We start from the raw sequence: 19,923 nt of genomic DNA on the forward strand, positions 1-19,923 counted from the left end.
GCGACAGGCAGGACGTCATGAGGGAGCACTTCTCGATGGGACGGCACTCGCTCGTCGACTGCTTCTATCTGTGTCAGACGTACGCTCGGATACCGAAACACCTGCTGCGCGATAACGCGAATCTGCTGATCCTCTTTCGACAGGACGGCACGAATCTGCGGCACGTGTACAACGATCTTGTGAACGTCGACATGACCTTCGAGGAATTCGCCACGCTGTGTCGTGACTGTTGGCGCCTACGGCACGGATTTCTCGTGATAGACAAGGACAGCGCGCTTCGGAACGGTCGGTACAGACGCGGATTCAACGAGTTCGTCGTGCCGTAGGCGGGGAAGCCGGGGAGCGGGCAGTCGTCGCGGGTAGTGACCCTCTAATAAGAGTCTGGTCATAGAGCGATTTGGTCAAAATCGTGCGAGAGAGAAAGATATATATATATATATATATATTCGCTAAGAATTCGCTCACGCACACGCTACATTTTAATGAGTATATACTGATTAAAATGTATCGTGGACTATCTGTAGCGCGTGCGTGAGCGCATTCTTAGCGAATATATATATCTTTCTCGCACGATTTTGACCAAATCGCTCTATGGCCAGACTCTTATTAGAGGGTCTCTAGTCGCGGGCATGTCGAGTGGTGTGGCCGCGCGTACATTGCAGGAGCGCGAGGCGATCGCAAAGAAGATCGCCCGCGCGCGCGAGTCCATCCACAGGAAGCACCGGAGTCTGAGGACTGACAGAATGGACGACGAGCGGGCCCTGGAGACCCACTTCAAGCCCATCGTCGAGCCGTTGAAACGACTGGTCGAGCACACCGTCGGCGACGACGACGGATCCTACACCGTCACTGACGACGACGACGACGACGTGTATCGCGTGAAGAGGAAGTGCGAGTACGAGGACGCTGACGCCTCGTCATCCGCGATAGTGACACCGCAGAAGCGGCGGATGGTTACGCCACAGAGGCTAAAGATAGGTCGGCAGAGACTGAGCGCCACGTCATCACCGTTGATAAGCGCAACGCTCGGGTCCGACGCGGCGGTGCCGCTGAGCCGCTGGAGCGATCCGTCGCCGAGGTCATGCGAACGGACGATAGCAGGGACGCGCTGCTCGCCACGCTGGGGCCGTTGGGTCGGAAGTACGTGGGCGCTCTGTTCACGAACAGTGGTCGCGGGCCAGCCAGCAAGACGAGCACCATCGACACCGTGTACGGGGTGTACATCAGTGAGACCGGCACGATGCTCGGCGACAAGCGCTTCGACATCGGCTCGGACGACACCATATTCGTGGACGGTACGCGGTACGAGGGTACGCCCGGTCTGTACGAGCTGATCTTCATGCGCGTGCCCGACGAGCGCGTGTACACCGTACAGGACACAACGATGTACTGCCGGATTCTGTCGGCGACGAACGCGCACAGGTAGTGGTATCAGGCGTATAGCCGATAAAGAGTAACAAGGGCTTCAAGTACAAGAAGATTATCGCACCGTTAATGTGCATTGACTCGGCCGCGGGTCACGGCGGAGCCGGTGTGGAACCGCAGCCACCACCACTGCCGTCGCTTCCAACCATGAGGGTAACCGACAACGCGATTGACTACGTGCACTGGGACGATCCGAACGAGCTGGTGGATCGCCTCAGGCTGATCGAGGCGTCTCGCGACGCGGGCAACGACTCGCACGACGCCGAGTTCCTGTCTATAATTGAGGAGCTCCGAGAGGCGGGTATCATTACGATCTGAAGCACCGTCCACGACGCATCGATGCCCGTGAACAAGTTCGGTGCTACCCTCGCGCGAAGTGGTAACCACGAGACGGGGTTTCGGATATGCGACGTTTGCGGTTACGTGCGCGACAACGCTCTCTGCCGGGTCCCGGACGGCGACGAGTACGACGCTAAGAGGCGACGAATACAGCACGTGTCATACGTCCAGCGAAAAAATAAAGTACATGGTTAACCGTGAGCGAAGTGGGCATTATTTATACCCGGCAGTGTCGTTACATATATCAGAGACTCGCATCCTACAATATATGTATTATAAAGGTCACTTCCTTGAATATCCCTATAATAAGGTTTTAATCGTCGCTCTTTGTTTATTAAAAAAACCTGGCATACCAACGAAAGCGACACGAGCGACACAAACATGCGCCGTGCGAAAAGTATAAACTTTCCACGCAAATCGAAGTCCCCAGAGGGGGAGGACCTCTTGAGTTTGGTTATATTTTTTTCGACGGGAGTGCAGGGAGAGGAGTTTCGCCGTACTTAGAGCTCTAAACGAGATCTATATTTATTACTCTATTCTGTCTGTATGACAAGTTTCTTAACCTGAAAAGTGGTCAATTTTAACAATTTAGCCGTACGCACGAGGGGGGGGGGGAGTGGACCTCGCTTTGTGTGGAAAATCGAAAATTTATGCGCAACCACTCAACTTATTTTGTTAATAACTTTTTAATAAACAACGAGGGATGGCTTGCAGAAGGATACTCAGAGAGGTGACCTCTTAATATATGTCAAGTTCAAGGTCATAGGGGCTGCCTTCCTTAAACGTTGGTTTTAACATTTTTTAAAACAATTGTCTGAGGAATAGATTGCCTCACGGATGAAATAGAATATAAGTTTGATCTTTATTTTGACGCTCCGCCTAAAGGTCATATCAATAATACCACTCATCTTCTTTAAAACTCTACAACTTTTGTCTGAAACGTTTCTCTCTCTCTCTTTTTATCTTACTTTATTTTTTATATAATTAAACTCAATTTAAATGCCGCATCCTATATATTTTTTAATCATTATGTTATCAATATCACTTTTCAGATCATGTTTATTATAACACTTTATGTGTTATATCTTATTCTTAATAAAGTTTATAATAAAGTAATGCAACATAATATTATGCAATACTTTAATTATTCTACATCTTATTATTTATATTTTAAAACATTAGTATATGTACAGGGTGTCTGGTAATCTTCGTGCAACCGATTAATGGCATATAGTTCAGGCCTAACTGAGTCGAAAAGTCCTTTACCATTTTGCAATTTGCGCAATAGTTAACGAGTTATTAATTCTTAAAAATAGCTGTATTAGTCCGGCCTACCGCCGAATGCAAGCGCGCGGCGAGATGCGACCGCCTAACGATCGAGTGCCTAGCGATCGCAATGGCAATGGCTAGGTATGCCATTTGTAATAAACAATTCTCGCGCCTAGCAACTTCGATCGCTAGGCAGTCGCATCTCGCCGCGCGCTTGCATTCGGTGGTAGGCCGGACTAATACAACGATTTTTAAGACTTAATAACTCGTTAACTATTGCGCAAATTGCAAAATGGTAGAGGACTTTTCGACTCAGTTAGGCCTGAACTATATGCCATTAATCGGTTGCACGGAGATTACCAGACACCCTGTATACACTACTCACAAAAATTAGAGGAAAACCAAACTTTTCTTAAAAAATAGGCAAACTTCAAGCAGCTGTAACTTTGTTAAAAATGAACGAAATTTAAATTTAAAAAAAGGATTTTAAAGCTTGAAACTTCTACTTTCGAACGATTGCCATGAGTTTAAATTTCTGTGACGTTTGGTAATTTTTACATACAAAACACTGCGAACTGGACAAAATAAGAAATTGTCTTTTCACTTTGAAGGTCTGTCACGTATCAAAAACAATTCTGCGAAAATTCTCGATTTTGTATTGTAAAAGATTGAAGTTTTCCCTACAAAACGCTTTTTTAAAAATTTTTCTACGTGTTTTTGTTACTGAGTTATCGCCGATTAAATAAAAATTGGCATTGTTTACTTTGATTGCTCATAACTCCAGTAAAAATCATCGCACAGCAATTTAAAAAACGGATTCTTAAAGCTGAAACTTTGCTCTATTGAACGATATACTTGCCCAAATTGTTTCGAAAACATGTAACCATGCTGAAAATGGATGAATATAACGTAAAAATGAATGATTTTTCACTTTGTCATTTTGACCTTAAAAACAATCGTACAGAATGACAAAAAAACTTTGTTCTTCACATTTTTTTATACTTTTCAATACCATGAATTTGACAAAAATTTGCCGAATAGCTATAAGATTTTTTTCATGGTGGCCATTGTGGTTTTATGGGACAAAACTAAGAAATTGCTAAATTTCAGTAAGATAAAATGGAAAATAATGTTAATTAATGTTAAAAAATTGATTTCTAGCGCACTATATTAATCTTTATTAAGGCAGCAATAACAAAGTACACACTTTTATACCAAAAGTTGGAATAAAGAGGCCTTTATTCGCAGTTCGCATACAGTCAACACCATTGAAAACAAAGTGGACCTCCCGCTTAGAAACTAGATTATAAATAAATTGAATATAGATGGGGGGGACGCCTAACCGCTTCAGCTTTTCTATAAGGATGTCCCACAGGACGTTATCGTAGGCTCCTTTTATGTCCAAAAAAACCACGCCTGTCTCTCTACCTTGACACCAATTAAGCTCTACGTCTGAAGTGAGAATAGCCAAGTTATCCTGACAAGATCTGTTACTCCTGAATCCGAACTGACTTTTAGGGAGAAGATAGTGTCTCTCTAACCATCTATACAGACGATTATTAATAATCCTCTCTAAAATCTTAAGAGAGCATTGAGCCATTGAGATAGGACGGAATTTCTCCGACTCCTTCTTAGGGATAAAGAAAACATTGAACCTATTCCAGTCCGAAGGAAAAACGCCCTTCAATAGAATCTCATTAAACAGGTTAAGCAAGCACGAAATTGCTGACGGGGAGAGCATCTGGTAAAAATGGTAATCTAGTCCGTCCGGTCCCGGAGCGGACTTCGTTGGGACCGTCCGGATAACCTGAGCAACTTCCTCGTAAGAGAATAAGAATTCACTCGATGAAGAATCCGTCCAGCACAAAACCGGAGGGCCGGGGGCGCACCATGGGGGACAAAGATCCTCAATCTGGCGCTGAACCATCACCTCTGAAGCAGACGAATATGAGTTAGTTGACTCTTTTCTATTAAGACTACCATTTAAAGTTTTAACCTTTTGCCAGACGTAACGAAGGTTCGTAGTCCTATTAAAGGACTCACAAAATGTTAAGGACTGCTTCGTCTTTCTCCTAAAAGTGCCTTTCGCTATTTCGTTAGCCCGTTTATAACTGATAAAATTGTCAAACGAAGAAGATTGTTTATGTTTCAGAAATGCTGCCCTCCGCAATCTAAGAAGCTTCTCGCACTCGTCGTCCCGCCATATATTGGCTCTCGTATTAGTGCGTGCGCTCGGGCCGCGTCTTCGCGGAGGGGGGGTATGACTCTGAACGCAATCCCTTAACAGACTTAAGACCGTCGCAAATTTGGTTTGTGTGTTCAAAGAAGAATCGAGTATCACCTTCTCGCACTCGCCACTACGTGCCTCGAAGCACTCACGAACCCTCTCCCAATCTGTTTTAGCTGTATGCACACGTCGAGTCCCGGTGAACCTCAAGCGCTCGCGAATCGCTCCCGCTATCTCGATTCTAATGGGGTAATGGTCGCTTCACCACGACTCGTTCACCGTCTCCCAGTGGGCCGCCAAAAAACTCGCACTATTAGATAAGGTTATATCTACCTCCGTGGCCCGGGAGTGTGGGGTGGCGAATCGTGTCGGCGAGCCAGCGTTAAGACAGTGAAGATCACCCTCCACCATAGCGTCAAAAAGTCCCCTTCCCTCGGCACACACTTCAGCATCCTCCCAAAAGGGATGGTGGGCATTGAAGTCGCCCCCCACCACGAACTCATTGGGAATTGAGAAAAGAACCGGACCCACTCCCCATATGAGACGAAAACGTTGGGTGTCTTATATACTGAAACTAAAATAAGAGGTTTGGATTTCCATGTAATTGTAACGCCGCATGCTTCGATCTTATTATTCGCTGTATATATAACGTCGTAAATTTGATAGTGGAGGTCTGCGCGAACGAGGACGGCAACCCTTCCCCTACGCCTGTCTAGTCTACACTTTTTAACTGTGTTAAAATTTTTTAAAATAAACTGTTCGTCATTGTTTAACCAAAGTTCAGATAGTAAAATGAAATTAAATTCAACTGCTCTCTTTCCTAATTCAGCCTGTTTACGCCGAATGCCTTGACAATTCCACTGTCGAATGAATAAACCCTTATCCATTTTGAACGCTGGATGTGGAAGGGGCGACCATTTCTCCCCCACCACGCATCGTGCCTCTATACGCAAAAACCAAATCGCTTAAAAAGTCTTTTTTAATGAAGAGCGTCATAACGGCTGAAACCAGTCTTTCACATATTGCCGCAGCGAGGTCTCCTCCGGAAGATCTGCATGAGGAAGTTGACCGCTCCGACCCCCGACGATACTGGCGAAGCTGCGATGTCCCCTAGAAGGGCCGGCTCCGGATGGAGAGATCCCAGACGGGTCGACGGGATGCCGTCTGCCTCTACGGAGCATTGGAAAGTCCGCCTCCCTGAGTTTCTTTCCACCTCCGCCCCCCGAATCTCTCGGGGCACCAGAGGCATCCCGAGAAACGAGTCTCCTGGTGTTGAAGTCTATGTTCTGAGAAGCCATCAGCTCCGTCGTCCTTCTCTTGGTGATTACCTCCGGACACTCTCTGGCCAGAGAGGGGTACTTGCCTGAGCAGTTAACACACTTGGGAATCCTCGTGCACCGCGTGCTGTTCTCATGTTTGTCTTCTCCGCACATAAGGCATTTTGCAGAATGTTTGCAAAAATTAGTACTATGATCGAGTTGACCGCAATTGAAACATTGTCTAATATTTGGAATGAATGCTACAGCCGGCAATTTGGTTCTCCACATATAGACATATGAAGGGGAAGATGCCGATCTTATGTTTACTCTGATTGATGTTGTGTCAACAAAGGTAACCTCACCATTGACCTCCTTTCTCCTTCTCATCCGAAGGATATCATCCTTTCGAAACTTATATTCCTTATTGCTGCCGCTGAGCTCCTCCCAGCATTCCTCTGACGTCACGTCCGTTGACACTCCTTTGATGACGATCTTCCTGTATACGAAGTACCACGGGATGTGAATCGAGTACCGAGACTCCTTCACGAATAGGTTATTACAAGCGTTGTTGGCGTCTGAGCAATTCTTAAAAAAAATAATCCATTTAAGCCTTCCAATACGTTCGACGAGGTTAAAAACGACGCCCATGCGAGTCAATGTTCTCGCTATCTCCATGTCCAACGGGGGAGATCTTTTACCATCCTCCTCAGTAGGTTGGAAGGTTAGTATTGTTCTGAACGGTCCGGAATCGGATTTAATATATCTTATAGGCGGACTCGAGTCGGCCTTGCGCTCACCTTTTGTCTTGTCGCCTTGAGTCTCCTTCTGGATCGGGGTCGATCCATCGAGAGGGGAGGGGGGTGCTACCCGTTTAACATTTTTCTGAGCCGGTGGATTGTCCTGCGCTCCTCTCTTTTTACCCATTAATTTAGCCGTTCCTCTATCTTCCTCGTTGAAACCCAAAAATGGCTGGGAATTGATTAATTCCGTGTCACTATCGACGATGTCACCGTCGATGTCCATTACATCTCCATTACTGTTGGTCTTCTTACTTCTCAAAGCCTCGCCCCCGGCATGGCGGGCGAGGTTAGCCTCTGGTGAAGGAATAATTCCGCGGCTCGTCGGCCGATCAGATACGGCGCGCCCAGATGAAGGTGACGAGAACCGAACAGATAGAAATAGTTATTGTCGGCTCACAAGCAGTCTCGGGACAAAGAAAGCCCCTCAAATCTTCAACGATTTTTCCACTTCCGTCAAAACGCAACCTCTCCTTTCAACGTCGCGAACCGTTCACAAATGGCCGCCATGATGAAATCTCTAAAGTAGCGCCATCTACAATTAAATTGATAATGCTATCATCTTGCCCCCTTCGAACCAAACGACTTTTGTCTGAAACATTTTTCGATACAAGATTTGGTTTTCGAGAAAAATCAATGCGTTACTTAAAAGCTCACCCTGTATATATATTCTCATATTTTCTGGTTACTTTAAAGTTTAATATTAACAAAAACGTATTAAATGTATACAATCATTATTTATATCACTATTTTTAAATACCAAATTATATGGAAGATCGTAAAGTGATATCGAATTTTTTCAAATGAATCTGTCATTACATTTATTTGGTAAAATTGTTAAATTAAGTTAAAAAGTAAAATATAAACAAAGTATAAAGAATAGAATAAGAATTTCTAATTGCTTTTATTCATACTTGGAAAAGTATCACGTCACGCGCTAAGAACTTGGGCAAATTGACATCAATCAATGAACGTAGTACAAGAATAGTCTCATCTTCGTTTGGGTACTTCAGTTTTAAATTCTGTGCCGCAGAAAGAACAGTCTTGACAGCTCGCATACCATAATCATAATGCGATTGTACTGATAATTGTTCAGAGCAAAGTTTGTATGTGATGACGATCTTCGTAGCAAGTTCCCGAGCATTATCAAAGCCTGATGAGTATAGGAAGATTTCAGCGATCATCGCGTAGTCCGGTACCATCATCGCAACTGTGCGAAATAGTACTTTCAAATTGTCTGGCAATTCCGTACGACCAGCGTAGCCAGGATTCATTGTGATACATATGTAAACAGCTGGATTTAATGTGAGTGTAGTATCTTCAAAAATCAACATCTCTGATCCAGCGTGAACTACCTATAAAAATATTTTATATACAGAGTGATTCAGAATAATCACTTGTCCTTGAAAGTTCATATTTCTGAGTAAATTCTAAGACGAAATTTTCTTTTCTAAAATTTATCAGAAGTCTAGATTTAGAGTTAATAAAAAATAGTTAATTAATCAAATGCATTTAATCTCGGATAGGAGTCAACGATAGCGTAATTCATTGTTACGTGCAAACGCTTGCAAACTATGATTAGTTAATGAACTTATCTCTCTCTCTCTCTCCCTCTCCCTCTCCCTCTCGCTCTCCCTCTCCCTCTCCGTCTCCCCTTCTCCCTTTCCCTCTCTCTCCCTCTCTCTCTCTCTCGCTACACATAACTATATTATTTTAATAACTTCCATATATTAATTTGCATAATATATAATATTACAAGTAAAACATTGAACTTGATAAAATTACAACAGTGTAACAAATGTTATTATTACATATTTCGAAATGCAATTTTTATTTAACTTAAATTACGCTTTGAAAAGTGTTCGGAATTGCATTAAAGGAATTTTCGGAAACCGAATCGTCTGAGAAATTGATCATTCAATAGCTGTGCGGGTGATGTTTGTCTCATAAGGTCATTCGAGAAGTTTCGAGAATTGAAATCGAGAAGGAAATTCGGGACAAATATTTTCTTCCTACGCTGTTTGTTCCGCAAAATCGAGACAAACATCAACCGCAATCTAACCGTTCACTCGCAACTTTTCTCAGGAGACATGCGCGAGGAGATGACGTCAGACGGCGACGGCCAATCGCTCGGCCTGTGGCTCGCTCCGCGCATGTTCCTTATCATCGGGCTGCGTGAGGCCCAACCATGTGCCAATCGCGTGCGGCACGCGGGGGTCACCCCCAAAACTTTGAAATCGATTGGGCCTAGCCAAAATTCACGGGCTCTACAAATAGAGCTCCAAGCGATCCGCGGACTCACTTCACAGTCAGTCTGCAAAGTATCAAAAGTTTTCTGGCAATCAACTAATCGCAAAGTCTGTCTCTTTCAGTGCGTGCAAATTCCGTCGCTCGCGGAATCGTCACGGTGATAAATTCCGTCGCTTGCGGAATCACCACGTTGATACTTTCCGTCGCTCGAGGAATTAAAACGGCGAGTTGAACTTGTATATAGTGTACATAATTTATTTCAATTATATATAACTTTGTGCCGTTACAACAGACGCTTTCTTCTTTTGTGTGTTCGTGGATGTGCTATCCGTCCCGTAATACCTCGCGTACGTAACAAAAAGAAAAAATGGTAAAGAAGGTTGAAAATTAAAATAGGATACCTTGATTATACATAGAACACTTTGTATATGTATACAAGTATTTTTTATTTTGTTTATTAGATATATATTTCATGAAAATTACAGAAGTTTTTTATTACCTGTATTATACACAAAATTTGTTGTGCTACAACTGACAGAACTTCTACTTCGATGCGATTAAATTCATCAAAACAGGACCATGCACCGCAACATACTAGACCTTTGAAAAACTTGCCCATGTTCTTATAATCAAGACCTTCGGAACAATTGAAGACTATGCATTGCACAGCGATAGCTCGGCCAAGGTCTTTGATTGTTTCGGTTTTACCAGTTCCCGCCGGACCCTCAGGTGCGCCGTTTAAATGCAAGGAATATGCACCAATCAATGTGCGATAACATCTTTTAAATCCATTCGAGTTAGTATTAGTTATTAGTTATTAATATTATTCTTGATATTTTTTTCTTTACTTTTTTCCAAAACAAAAATATAATAGTAAAATTATTTAAAAATTCAGGAACTGCTAGAGCGAAGCTGGATGTACGTGCTTAATTTCTTTTTATTATGAAGATAATATAATAATATAAACGTTTCAGTCCAAACGTTGTTTATTAGATATAACTTTCGTGAAAATTACAGAAGTTTTTTATTACCTGTATTATACACAAAATTTGTTGTGCTACAACTGACAGAACTTCTACTTCGATAGACCATCTTCAGTATATACTACAAAACAAATGAAAGCATACATTACATATCAGGTTGCAAATCGCTAGACAATTCATTCGTGCATACCCGAATGCACATATATGTATATAAATATTCAATATAGTTCCGTAAATCCAAGTAACAATTTCACAAAAAATGTAATCCTGTCAAAAATATTCCTGATATAAAAACACTATAATGTTACGTCACGGTAAAACCTCATTCTTACGCCTGCAAGGTTCGAACCGATTCCGTATCGAAATGTCACAATGTTTGAACAAGCGATAATAAACGGTACAAGAATGCGCCTGGGTCTCGCTGTGATACATGGCCATAAAAGGGCTACGAAAGACTATGCACTCGCTTATCACTAGTTCCATGGAAATTCCTGCAGCGTTATTTTATATTACTAAATTATAAATATATAACCACTGACATTTTCCTTTATAATGATCATGCGATGCCGCTAGGAATGTCTCTCCAAATAAAGAATAGTGTAAAAGGATCGTTCTGTAATAGTTTATTATTTTATCTTCGCACTAAGAATAGATAGAATAACCGTTCAAAAACGTGATAAGTACTCTTCACACCGTAAAATTCACAGCGCAATTGAATTAGCAATATTTACATTGTAAATTGCATAATTAACAAATTAACAGATCAAGGCAGGTTCTGTACTGGGAAGTGTACACGAAACCTCCCCACTACAGAACCGTGATAACACCAGACGATGACGGCATGGGTCTCAAAGTTCGAGACACTTATCAGAATCTTATTGGTCAAAGTTGACCCCCACATACGTAATTTTTAAACGCTCACCCTTTCATCCAAGGTATAAAAAGGGCTGTCGACGCTCGGAACAGAACAGAAGAAATAGAAGAAGAAGTAGAAGAAGAGTAGGAATAGAGTCTTTTCCAATCTTATTTTACAATTCGTTTCGGCTTTTCAGTTCAGATTTTAATTCAGAGTTTGGTTCCGAGTTCGATTAGCGCTATTAGCGTCCAGTTAGAAGCGTGATTAACTGAGTATATAAACTAAGTGCGACCCATCAAGCGATCTGTAAGAGAGACTGCGGCCACTCACACCCATAGGATCAAGATAGAAATTATATTATCAATTAACATTCTTCTAGGTTTCCAAAGATTATCATCATATTAATAAAAGTCTAATATGAAATAACGGAGAAATCTCTAGCGAAGCTTCCTCTCTATCTTTTTTTAAAGATCTCTCGTTCGCATTGTTTTCCTTCCTTAAGTTACTGAAGGATTTTCAACTGGCGCTGCCGAAGAGCGTGGCTCTAGTCGTTCAAGTTGGCACTACCGAAGAGTGTGGCTCTACCTTGCGACAATAATCTTTCAGCAACCCGTGGTATCTTAATTAAATAAATTAGAATCATATCTATACCGGCCAAGAAGGGGCGTAGAATTCAGGAAAGGAAGCTCCGTTACCAGATTCGTCTCGCTATCTCTAATAACCAAGATCCGTTTCCTTTTTATCAAAAATTAGCAGTATTAGAAATTTAGAAGGTGTTAAGGGGGGAGGGTCAAGTAAATGACCTAAAACTTTGCGATTTTTTTTCGGAGAGAATAATAAATCGATTGGTTTGAAAATTAGTGCATGTTTTTATATAGTATTTAAACTGCACACAGGAATTTTTTTATGTAAAAATAATGAAAATTCATTGAGCAGTAGCTGGTTGAAGTTACCTCCTCCGCGAACGCGCCGTGGATCGCAGCTCAGTGAATTTTCAAACAATCGATATATCCTTGTAGATACATATACTTTAACATCTTCTCCTCAGCATGAACCTATTTAAGAAAAACAATTTTTAATTAAGAAAATAATAGCAATTTAAAAAGAACGACTTTTCTTTACAAACAATTGCAAAAAACAACTGTTTATTGCAAAAATTTTCACAATCCGTTAGGTTCATGCTGAGGAGAAGATGTTAAAGTATATGTATCTACAAGGACATATCGATTGTTTGAAAATTCACTGAGCTGCGATCCACGGCGCGTTCGCGGAGGAGGCAACTTCAACCAGCTACTGCTCAATGAATTTTCATTATTTTTACATAAAAAAATTCCTGTGTGCAGTTTAAATACTATATAAAAACATGCACTAATTTTCAAAACAATTAATTTATTATTCTCTTCGAAAAAAAATCGCAAAGTTTTAGCTCATTTACTTGACCCTCCCCCTTAATCAAAGAAAACCCTTATTCTCTCCGGGAACTAACCATTGAGAATAAATATCCCGACTTCCGCACAATTCGTAAGGATGATCCGCGACGCGTAGTTTACCGGTTTCGGGAGTTGCTCGGTTTAGACAGAAAAGAAATCACGACACCGAATTCATATCCGATACTTCTACCCGTTTTAGAGTCATAATTTAACAGACATCTTGTTGCAATCTGTACACTCCATCCCAGGGTAAATTGTTTAAATACATTGACCCGAAAAGGAGAATATTTCAACACGTTACTGCGACGTAACAATAATAATACCAATAGCTTAACAAACTGATTCATACTCACGGATCGCCATTCAGTTACATTTATCTTCAACTCAACGAAAACTTTCAGATACCCAATCCAATACATAGTACAAACAAACAGATATGGAAAACAGAATTAGAAGGTGGAGGACAAATTCAAAACAGGAAAATATTCCTCCGGTAAAGCCAATGTGTCACTTTGCAAATTTAAAGGTTTTCTTTGTTTTTTAATATTGACCATCTCCGAAATCAATCTCTTCTTATATGACTTCTCTTCATCTAAAATCTGCACTTCATCCCATTCAAACTCATGACCAAAGTCCAATTTCTGTGCAGATATTACTGACGGAGAGCCTGACTTCTTATTAATATCATTCTTATGTACTTTAATTCTAGTACTCAATCTACGTTTAGTCTGGCCAACATAAGACCCATCACAATCACCGCATGAAATTTTATAAACCACATTGCAATGCGACATTTTCGTAACCGTATCCTTTCCCGTTCCAATAAACCTCCTCAACGAATGAATGGGTCGATAAGCCATTTCCTAACTCTATTACTGAAGGTTACAGAAATGGATTTTACGTAAGGAAACAACAAAAAATCTTTTTTCTTTTTTGTTCATGTTATCATTCAGTCCCCTATAGCAATATTTCTTCATTCTCTCACGAACATTACAGAAAATAAAGTGGAGCGGATATCTATTCTCCAACAACATATGAATGCTTTATTCCTCCCCTTGGGGTTTGAAGGCGCTTTTGGGGAGCGTTTCCGAACCCTTTACAACATACTTCACTTTTCCTTTCCCCTTCTTCCCTTACAATCTTTCTTTCACTACCCTGGCCTTTTGCGACCTTACAATTTTTCTAACCTATCACCCTCCCCTTATCCCTCATCTTCTTTTCCTTCCTGTCCTTCCTGTCCTTCCACCTCCTCTCTCTTTCATCACTCCTCCTCGCCTCCATTCTCCTTCGTCCTCATTCCGTCCTCTCTTTCTCTTCCTTATTCTCTTTCCTTGTCTACCTTCTTCTGTAACCATAAACTTAAAATAATACTTTTCCTTCTCTATTTTTCCTTTCCCTTCTTCCCTCTCCCCACTCTCCCTTTTACACCTCTTCTTTCCTTCCTCCTCTCTCTTCCTCCTTCCCTACTTCTTCCTCCTCAATTCTCGTTTCTCTATCCTCCCTCTTCTCTCTTTCTCTTTCCCTACTTCTTCATCACCACCTCCTGCACCTTCTCATCCCATATCCATTTTACCCCTTCTATCTCTATCATCCTATTCTCTATTCTCACTTCCTTCCCTTTTGCTTCTCTCCTCTCTCGCTCTCTCCAACAACTTCCATCTTATTTTCCTCTCCTCCATAGTTAAGTCCTCATCTATCCCTATTCCCCATCTCTTCTATGCTTCCCCTCTAATCTCCAACAACTCTTCTTTATCTCCCTTCCTCCTTATCTCCACTATCAAAACCCATTTTCCTCCTTTAATCTTCATGAATAGTATTCTTTTAAGTTTATTTGCAAGGTGGACAAGGAAAAGAATAAGGAAAGAAAGAGGACGAATGAGGACGAAAATGGAGGCGGGAGGAGTGATGAAAAAGAAGTAAGACAGGAAGGACAGAAGGAAAAAAAATGAGGGATAGGGGAGGGTGATACTTAGAAAAATTTTAAGGTCGCAATGCCAGGTATGAAAGAAAGATTGTAAGGGAAGAGGGGAAGGACAGTGAAGTATTTGTAAAGTTCGGAACGCTCCCCAAAGCGCCTTCAACCCCAAGAGAATAAAGCATTCATATGTTGTTGGAGAATAGTATCCGCTCCATTTATTTTTGTAATGTCGTGAAAATGAAGAAATATTGTTATGGGGTGTGATTGCATCAAATTATTCTTGTGGTCGACAATCGTCACTACGAAAATCCTTTCTTCTTCAGTAATAGAGTTAGGAAATGGCTTATCGATCCATTCATTCGTTGAGGAGGTTTATTGGAACGGGAAAGGATACGGTTACGAAAATGTCGCATTGCAATGTGGTTTATAAAATTTCATGCGGTGATTGTGATGGGTCTTATGTTGGCCAGACTAAACGTAGATTGAGTACTAGAATTGAAGTACATAAGAATGATATTAATAAGAAGTCAGGCTCTCCGTCAGTAATATCTGCACAGAAATTGGACTTTGGTCATGAGTTTGAATGGGATGAAGTGCAGATTTTAGATGAAGAGAAGTCATATAAGAAGAGATTGATTTCGGAGATGGTCAATATTAAAAAACAAAGAAAACCTTTAAATTTGCAAAGTGACACATTGGCTTTACCGGAGGAATATTTTCCTGTTTTGAATTTGTCCTCCACCTTCTAATTCTGTTTTCCATATCTGTTTGTTTGTACTATGTATTGGATTGGGTATCTGAAAGTTTTCAGTTGAGTTATTATGTTGGACCAGCAAGTTTCAACTGTGATATCAGCAATCTGTTCATCTATTTTATATAATTTGACGATCTATTATTTATTGTATTTGGGTTGAGTTGATGATAAATGTAATTGAATAGCGATCTGTGAGTATGAATCAGTTTGTTAAGTTATTGGTATTGTTATAGTGTTTTTATATCAGGAATATTTTTGACAGGATTACATTTTTTGTGAAATTGTTACTTGGATTTACGGAACTATATTGAATATGTATATATATATATATGAATTCGGGTATGTACGAATGAATTGTCTAGCGATTTGCAACTTGATATATAATATATGCTTTTATTTGTTTTGTAGTATACTGAAGATGGTCCAACGTTTGGACTGAAACGTTTATATTATTATATTATCTTACTATTATATAAAGAGAAGTCAAATTTTCCTTTGTTACCTAGGATCTTTAGAACTACTGAACCAATCGACTTGAAATTTTAGTATGAGTATCTTGAGTGTCCCTGGAATGTCATAGGCATATCATTTTCTATAAACTTATTTTATGGAAAAATAACTTATAGATTAGTGTAAAAAACAATGTTGTACTTTACGCCGAACTTAGCGCGTTGCCGATAAGAAGCGAAACCCACTTTTAGCCAGGGATGCCAGATTAAGTTCACTGCCACACGGCGGCTCGGCCAGTAGAGAGCAGACATACAGGGTGTCAATTTGAAAACTTTCAGCCTTAATATCTTTTTTGTTTTCAGTTTTAGAGAAAAATGTTTTAGACAAAAGTTGTTTGCTTTCGAGGAAGAAATGTAACATTATTTCTTTTATTTGATGGACGTGTTACCATGTTTTTCTTGAATGTCTCAAAAAGTTATTTGCTTTCTTACGCAAAAGAAGATGCCGTTAAAAAAATTAGAGATTTCCATTTAAAAAAAATAAGTTGACCTCTTAATAACCTTGGAAACGTCCATAAAATAAAAGTAAATAATATTGTTATATTGCCCCCTCGAAACCAAACAACTTTTGTCTAAAACATTTTTCTCTAAAAACTGAAAACAAAAAAGATATTAAGGCTGAAAATTTTCAAATTGACACCCTGTATGTCTGCTCTCTACTGCCCGAAGCTAACCGAGCGCTCACGTTCGGCGTTCGGCTAAGCTCGGCGGCCGAGCCGCCATGTGGCAGCGAGCTTAATATGGCATCCCTGCTTCTAGCGTGCGTGCAGCAAAGTTCGCTCAGTTTAGGAGAAAGCTCGCAGTTAGATGCGCATTTCGAGCAGATTCAGCAAGCGACGCCTACCATCCCCTCCCGCTCCCTCGCAGCCGAGCGGCCAAGCCGCCGGCCGCACACGTGACGCTATTTCTGAGGAGCGTCTCTATATCAGAAGTATATGCTACGTTATATATCTCGCTAAACTTTATATACACGACATATTACATACTATCCCATCGTATTAGAAGAAAAGAATTTTCAGTTTTCTTTTGCGAAGGAATTTATTTCTTTACTTTTACTGATCTTCAATATAAGTTCTTTCTTTCCATTGCTTTTATTACATTACATATATGTATTTGTATTCCTTCTATTTAATTTAGTATTTAGTATTAATATAATGCCGAAAGCAAAATCGAATCTTTCGAGGAAAACTGCACGAGCAAGACAGATTTATAATTTAAGGCGTATAAATATATAAATAAAAATGTCGAGGAACATACACCCCCGATATCCCAAGTTGATTCATATCAATCGACAAATGCCTTTCAAGAAGAAATCGCTGTTCAGGAGTTAGTTGTGTTACGTGAGCTGACGGAAACTACGAATCTCAATCAATTTGAGCTGAATGAAAATAGTTTACCTCAGCAATTGCGACATGTCGAAGAGCAACCGATAGGTTTTGTGCGCAATCGAATACCGTCTCGAGATGCGTGTGGAACAGAATCGGCATTTGCATATCGACCCGAAATTGATTATATCACACTTAAGTGTCTACAAATAGGTTCTATGAACAAACTCTGTGCTCATTGCGGTGCAAAAAAATGGAAAGATGAAGCTCCCGGTCTTTGTTGTGCTGCTGGTAAAGTACATCTTCCACCTATTCGAGATCCTCCTGAGCCGCTAAAGAGTGTGATTTTAGGATCACATCCATTATTTAAATACTTTCTTGATAATTCAAGACAGTACAATACTTTATTTCAAATGACTTCTTTCGGTGCGCAAGAAAGAAGAGAAGGCTTTATGCCTACATTCAAAATTCAAGGGCAAGTCTATCATTTAATTAATAGTTTACTTCCGGATTCTGACCAAAATCACAAGTTTCTTCAGATTTATTTTCTATCTGATGCTGATCAAGTTTCAACTCGATCAAATATCAATCCAAGTTTGAAAAGAGAACTTATAGAATCATTGCAACAAATTTTGCAACATAATAATTACCTCATTCAAAGTTTTCGGCATAACTCGGAAAATAGGTCTTCTGATGAAAATTTAAAGTTGATTATACACGCTGATCGCATTCCGTCTAATGAACACAGAGGGCGATATAATGCTCCTGCTGTCAATGAGGTAGCTGTATTGCTGGTAGATAAAGATAAAGGTCCAAGGGATATCGTTTTTCATTGTCGAGATGGTCGCTTGCAGTGTGTTTCTGAGATTCATCGAGCTTACGATCCTCTGCAGTATCCTCTTTTATTCATTAGAGGAGAAGATGGATATTATGTAACAATTCAACAACAAAATAATGCCAATCGTTCTAAAACAGTTTCTTGCATGCAGTTTTATGCCTATACAATAATGGTTAGACAAAATAGCATGAACCACTTACATTACTTCAAAAATGTATTCAACCAATATTGCGTTGATATGATGGCAAAAATGATATCTGAAAGATTGAACTTCATTCGCCACAATCAAAACAAATTACGTACTGACGAGTACATACATCTGCGAGATGCACTCAATCAAGATGCTAACGTGAACCCGACCAACATTGGTCAATCTGTTATTCTTCCTTCGTCATTTACAGGTTCGCCACGTTACATGCACGAAAAAACTCAAGATGCTATGCCATACGTACGTAAGTATGGACGTCCTGATTTGTTCGTGACTTTTACCACAAATCCTGAATGGCCTGAAATTAAGAACGAGTTATTCACTGGACAAAAATCCTTCGATAGACATAACATTGTCTCTCGAGTTTTTCATTTGAAATTGAAACAACTTATGTATCTTTTAACAAAGAAGAATGTCTTTCATACAGTTCAATGTTATATGTATAGTTTAGAGTGGCAAAAGCGAGGCTTGCCTCACGCTCATATACTTTTATGGTTACGTTCAAAAATTCAGCCAGATGAAATCGACAATATTATTTCAGCTGAGTTGCCAGACAAAGAGACAGATCCTCTGCTGTTTGATATAGTGAGTAAAACAATGATCCATGGCCCTTGCGGTGGACTTAATCCAGAAGCACCATGTATGATTAATGGGAAGTGTTGTAAAAATATCCTAAACATTTTGTTACACATACACAAATTGGTGATGATGAATATCCGACTTATCGTCGAAGATCTCCTGAAACTGGAAGTCATACTGCTATTATGAACATGCGTGGTAATACGTTTGAAATAGATAATCGTTGGATTGTTCCGTATTGCCCTATATTATCGCGGTGTTTTGCTGCTCACATCAATGTAGAATACTGTAATTCAGTTCAAGCGATCAAATATACAGGGTGTCCACAAAGTCAGTTGCCACCCCTTATATCTCGGAAATAAAGCATTGTAGAGAAAACTGTTTCAGACAAAAGTTTTATGTCTTGAAGGGGGAAAAATGATGATATTATCAATTTATTTGTAGATGGCGCCACTTTAGAGATTTTATCATGGCGGCCATTTTTTAAAATGGAAGTTGATTTTTCTCTTTAAGTAAAAGTTGTAGCTAACAATAAGTCGACTCTTTTAAGAATGTTGCCGCCTTCAAGGGGGGGCCCGGGGGACCCCAACTTTAAAATTTTAAATGGGACCCCCCATAAAGTATTATATCGTTTAAAAGGGCATAAAAAAAGAAAATTTTTGCCGCAAAGCAGAGGTTGATACGTTTATCCATTTGGAAGTTATTTGAGGTCAAACTTCGGAAAAGAGCAATTTTCAAAAAATCGTTACTCCTAATTGGAAAATCCTAAAAGAACGTTCGATATGACAATTTTCGTTTTTTTAAGTCCTTTCCATAAAAAATTCAGATTTGATCTTGGGATTTTTTTTTAAGGGGGGTCCCATTTAAAATTTTAAAGTTGGGGTCCCTCAGGGCTCCCCCTTGAAGGTGGCAACCGCCCCAACATTCTTAAAAGAGTAGCCCCTCGAAACGATCGAA

The 19,923-nt window shown here is 40.4% G+C and overlaps 1 protein-coding gene across 1 annotated transcript in view; it reads right to left on the bottom strand.

The window, feature by feature from the left end:
• Positions 1-8,224: 8,224 nt before the first annotated feature.
• The window catches only part of LOC105278949 (dynein heavy chain 12, axonemal), a 48,039-nt gene continuing 36,340 nt past the window's right edge, over positions 8,225-19,923 (bottom strand). Inside the window, exons 8-9 of the mRNA XM_026972618.1 lie at positions 10,066-10,345; positions 8,225-8,671 (exon numbers count right to left, since the gene is read on the bottom strand). Coding sequence (XP_026828419.1) covers positions 8,225-8,671; positions 10,066-10,345 — 727 coding nt within the window. The remainder of the gene's footprint in view (positions 8,672-10,065; positions 10,346-19,923) is intronic.

The sequence above is a fragment of the Ooceraea biroi genome, chromosome 9 (genome assembly GCF_003672135.1).
Source record: "Ooceraea biroi isolate clonal line C1 chromosome 9, Obir_v5.4, whole genome shotgun sequence".
In the NCBI taxonomy this organism is placed as follows: Eukaryota; Metazoa; Arthropoda; class Insecta; order Hymenoptera; family Formicidae; genus Ooceraea; species Ooceraea biroi.